The 5,130-nt window shown below is 45.1% G+C and overlaps 1 protein-coding gene and 1 long non-coding RNA gene across 2 annotated transcripts; one reads left to right on the top strand and one right to left on the bottom strand.

Annotated features, from left to right (window-relative positions):
- Positions 1-606: 606 nt before the first annotated feature.
- On the bottom strand, positions 607-4,411 carry LOC124690484. Its single transcript, XR_006998781.1, has 2 exons — positions 4,281-4,411; positions 607-966 (listed from the first exon to the last, which is right to left on the bottom strand). It is a non-coding gene; the product is annotated as an uncharacterized LOC124690484 (long non-coding RNA).
- LOC124690473 (protein FAR1-RELATED SEQUENCE 5-like) lies at positions 1,577-4,088 on the top strand. Its single transcript, XM_047223862.1, has 4 exons — positions 1,577-3,225; positions 3,302-3,714; positions 3,802-3,870; positions 3,957-4,088. Exons 1-4 carry the CDS (start codon positions 1,605-1,607, stop codon positions 3,999-4,001), a joined length of 2,148 nt encoding a protein of 715 aa, XP_047079818.1. The 5' UTR covers positions 1,577-1,604; the 3' UTR covers positions 4,002-4,088.
- Positions 4,412-5,130: the final 719 nt, after the last annotated feature.

Raw genomic sequence — 5,130 nt, 5'->3', positions numbered from 1 at the left:
CGGCAAGTCCACACGGCGTGCCTGATCCAGAGGTCGACGTGAGGGTCGACCTCGCGCGGGTCGAACTCGTAGTCGCTAAACTCGTCGAAGTCCTCCCCGCCTACCAACAGGTTGGCTTCGATCTCGAACGAGTGCAGCGGCGAGGCGCCATCACGGTGGAGCAGCAGGCTGTTGACGAACAGGCGAAATTTTTCGCCGGAGCCGTTGACGCGGACGGCAGGCGTTGATCTCCACAGGTGGCGCCAACGACGGGCGAGCGTGGCCGACTTCACCGCCTCGCGAGAGGGCAGGAAGGAGAGCACGTGCTGGATGAGATCATCCTGCAGCGCGCCGAAGAGATCGCGGCCGCTCATGCCGCCGCCGGTGGAGATGAGATGCAGGATCGATCGACAGTCTTCGTGTTTATATATGGCTAGATAGCCTAGGTCACCTGGTATTGCAAACGCTCTAATACTGGTATAAATGTGAAACAAGATTACATTCCTAAAAAAACAAATCCACGGCCGGGGATGTCTTGGGTTCGGCTCTCCTGCAGGGAGCCCTGCACGCACTATCCTGCAGGCCCAATAAATAAGAGACACCTGTCCTGGCAGGCCCCACCTCTCTAATAACACAGCGTATATTTCTGATTCAGTTAATCTCCATAAACTTACCTAACAGATTTTTTCTACCCGCCAAACAATACCATCCCAGAATCTCCTTCCCCACGTGATTAGTTTCTCCTACAAATCTCGCCGGAAGTTGCAGCCCTAAAGATCAAAGAAATTGAGAACAAGCTAGAGGCTAGAAGCGATCTTCCGGCACGCTCGCACAGGCTAGTTGCCGGAGGCGATCTTCCAGCACCCCGTGAGAAATTTCCTTTGCGTGGATCACAATCCAGAACAACATTCTTCTTTCGCATGGAAGAAGCTCCTCCTACATCCTCTTCAACAGGTATGTAGTACTGGTACAACTTGAATCTGCAATCTATTCATTATTTATGTCAATAGTCTAGAATACAGAGTAGACAAGATTAAAAAAGTACAAACAAAGAGTTTAATTTATGATGACCATGACCTTTTTTTCTCGTCAGTCTTAACAGCAAAATTAAAGTGTATGCTATATTCTCCTTTGTGTAGATCATGAGACCACTAACGTGGGAGAGATAGGTGCTAGTAGAGATGATCAGTACATCAAAAGATTAAAACCAGTGATAGGGATGGAATTTGAGAATGAACATATGGCATATGAGTTCTACAATACGTATGCAGGACACGTAGGTTTCAGTGTCCGGAAATTTTGGCATGATAAATCCTCAACTAATGTTATTCGGACAAAGAAATTTGTATGCTCAAAGTCAGGTTACAAAGACCAAAGCAGTACTTCTGGACCATGCCAGCGGAAGCGAGCAGATACAAGAGTTGGTTGTAAGGCTGAGATGACTATCAAAATAAGTGAAATTGGAAAATATGTTGTAAGCAGCTTTGAGGATGCTCATAATCATGAACTCGTAACTCCAAGCAAAGCCCATCTGTTGCGATCTCAGAGAAGAATTACGAAGCTCGAAGGCCCAAATTGACATATTGAATGACTCAGGTATTAGACCTAAATCAGGTCATGAAGCGATGAGTAGACAAGCAGGGGGTCGACAAAGTCTTTGCTTCACTCGAAAAGATTATAAAAATTATCTTCGGTCGAAGCGTATGCACTCAATCCAAGAAGGAGATACAGGAGCCATTCTTCAATATCTACAGGACAAGCAGACGGAAAATCCTTCTTTCTTTTACGCAATACAAGTAGATGAAGATGAGATGATGACTAACATATTCTGGGCAGACGCAAGATCAGTATTAGACTACCACTACTTTGGTGATGTCATATGTTTTGACATGACCTACAAAACAAATAGTTACGGCAGACCTTTTGCGGTTTTTGTTGGTGTCAACCATCATAAGCAAACAGTGGTTTTTGGAGCAGCATTATTGTATGATGAAACAAAAGAAACATTTGAATGGTTGTTTGAAACATTCAAAAAAGCCATGTCCGGAAAAGAACCAAAGACAATATTGACCGATCAATGCGCAGCCATTATCGGTGCCATTGACATTGTTTTTGCTAACTCAATACATCGTCTATGTGTGTGGCACATGTATCAAAATGCTGCAAAACATTTGAGCCATGTTTTTCAAGGTTCCAAGACATTCAAGAAAGATTTTGGCAAGTGTGTTTTTTATTTTGAAGAAGTTGAAGAATTTATAGCAGCTTGGAATGATATGTTAAAGACATATAATTTGGAAGACAATGAGTGGCTACATAGATTATTCCAGAGCAAAGAGAAGTGGGCGCTGGTGTATGGTCGGCAAACCTTCTGCGCAGATATGATATCTACACAAAGAAGTGAGAGTCTCAATGCAATGTTGAAGCGATACTTGCATGTTCGCCTTGATCTATTAGACTTCTTCAAGCACTACGAGAGGGCAGTGGATGACAGGAGGTATGCTGAAGTGGAAAGTGATTTCTATGCAAGTCAAACATCTCCTAAAGTTCCACGTGTGCGGATGCTGATACAAACTTCGAAGGAATATACGCCGGCTATGTTTGAAATATTCAGAGGAGAATACGACATGGTGATGGGATGTTGTTTGTACAATAGTGGTCATAGTGACTCTACTTTAGAATTCAAAGTTAGTAATACAGATCACCCCCGAAGCCATCAATTTACAGTGAAATTTGATCCTAATGGATCAAAGGTTTCATGTTCATGCAAAAAGTTTGAATTTGTGGGGGTATTGTGTCGTCATGCATTGAAGGTGTTGGATCATAACAATATCAAGGAGTTGGCACAGGAATATATCCTGAAAAGGTGGACAAGACATGCAAAAACAGGACCATCACAGGCAATTCAAAAATGTGTTAATGATGAAGATACTAGAGTTGTGTTGGCTAAACGGTACGGATCATTGTGTCGTTCTTATAATAACATCTTGAGTAAAGCAGCAGAAAACGAAGAGGCATATGCACTGCTACAAAGTGCGTCAATAGATCTAATGGAAAAGGTGGACCAGATCATGCATAGAAATCGGTCAAGCGATATGTCACCTAATTGTGAACAAGCAGAGAAGCAACCAGTTGAATGCAACAAAGAAAATGAAGTCCAAGTACAGGGAATAAAGAGAAAAGAAGCAGGAAGTAGCAGCAAGCGGAACAAATCGGGACTTGAACAGAAGAAGAATAAATCAAAGAAAGGTATGGTATAGTAAAAAATGTCTATATACATACAAAATTTTAATTATATTGTCATAATGTTTTCTTTTCTAAACAGGGCAAGCAACAATGTACAAGAGTGGTAATTGTGCTTCTGCACCATCCGAAGGAAATCCTAGTTTCAATGTTCAATTGAACAACAACAATTTAGCAGGATTCAACTGGTCTATGCCTCAACTACCGCAGGGCGGGAACTACAATGTTCAAGCACTACCGGGCGCTATGCCTCAACTACCGCATGGCGGGAACTATAATTTTCAAGCACTACCGGGCGCTATGCCTCAACTACCGCAGGGCGGGAACTATAATTTTCAAGCACTGCCACATGCTATGCCTCAGGTTGAGAACTACAATATGCAAGTATTGCAGCGGGCGATGCCTCCACTACATCAGGCGAATGCAACTTTTCAGCAGTTGCTTGGTTTGCAGCCACATCAGCCATATTCCTATTATAACACTCAACCAAGTCAGGTATATTTATTTACGTGATCCTTAAAAATTGACCTGAGTATGCAAATGCCATTCACTTGCACTAATTTTGGGGTACACTGTATGTAGAGTTCTGGTTCAGTAGGTTTACCAGATATGGGATGGACAACATATCAAAATGGTCAGCTGCCAAGCAAGGTACTTTTCACTAACAAGTTATACTCACAAATTCAATATTTCTCTAATGGAGTTTATGTCTTACAAAAATTGTTTTTTTCTTGCAGTTCTTGGGTAGCCAATCAAGTCATCAACAAGATAATCCTTTTTAAGTGGCTCGATGTTACAGTTCTTGGGATGTAGTACTTGATCTTACCATTCATATTACAGCTCGATATGTAAGAATACTGGTTATGCACTAGTTTATTTTCTATGGTTTAGTTCTAAGTTAAACGTTGTCTTGGAGATTAAATTTTCCACAAGGAACTTCCAGCAATTTGTGTTCCCCGTTGTAGTGATCCACAACATTTGATGTGATATAGTAAATAAATCCATATGCTACAAGGGGAGTAAGGCGTACATGGTTAATTAAGTGATGAACTATCGCTCACCTTTCACGTCGATGGCGAGCAGAGCTCCGCGCTCCTGCAGTCAGTAGCTAGCTCCCGCTCCCCCTCTCCCTGTGCGCCTCCTTGCCGCAGCGACAAGCTCAATCGACAGGGCACTTGCCGTGGTCGGGAGCTCAATCGAGGCCGCCGCCACTCCGTCGAGGCCGCCGCCACTCCGTCGAGGCCCCGCAGCCGCAAGCTCCGTCGAGGCCGCCGCCACTGCAGCGAGCTCCGTCGAGGCCGCGCCGCGAGCTCAATCGCCGAGGCCGCCGTCGCGAGCTCCGTCGAGGACGCCGTCGCGAGCTCCGTCGAGGCCGCCGCCGCGAGCTCAATCGCCGAGGACGCCGCCGCGAGCTCAATCGCCGAGGCCGCCGTCGCGAGCTTCCTCGAGGACGTCGCGAGCTCCGTCGAGGCCGCCGCCGCGTGCTCAATCACCGAGGCCGCCGTCGCCATTTTCTCACGAAGCTCAGCTCGGTGTAGCAATGTGTGCAGGGGAACTCCTCGAGCAGTCAGAACAAAAGTGAGGGGATAAGGAAAGTTTAAGAAAAGAAAAAAACGAAAATACATTATTAGAGAGGTGGGGCCTGCCAGGACAGGTGTCTTTTAATTATTGGACCTGCAGTATAGTGCGTGCAGGGCTCCCTGCAGGAGAGCCGAACCCGGATGTCTTTGTCTCCGGCTCGGAAACCGGCGATTTTATGGGCACATATGGAATTATGGGCACATATGGAATGGTCGGGAAGGCATACCTTCCATAGCCTCTACTTTTTTTTTTTGATAACCGCCTTAGGCCTCTAAATTAGTTAACAGTATAACAGAACCACCTAGACCCTTCCACAGCGTTTTGAGGTTG

The sequence above is a fragment of the Lolium rigidum genome, chromosome 1 (genome assembly GCF_022539505.1).
Source record: "Lolium rigidum isolate FL_2022 chromosome 1, APGP_CSIRO_Lrig_0.1, whole genome shotgun sequence".
NCBI classification, from domain to species: Eukaryota; Viridiplantae; Streptophyta; class Magnoliopsida; order Poales; family Poaceae; genus Lolium; species Lolium rigidum.
The sequence above is the reverse complement of the archived record's forward strand: the minus strand, read 5'-3'. Positions and strand labels throughout refer to the sequence as shown.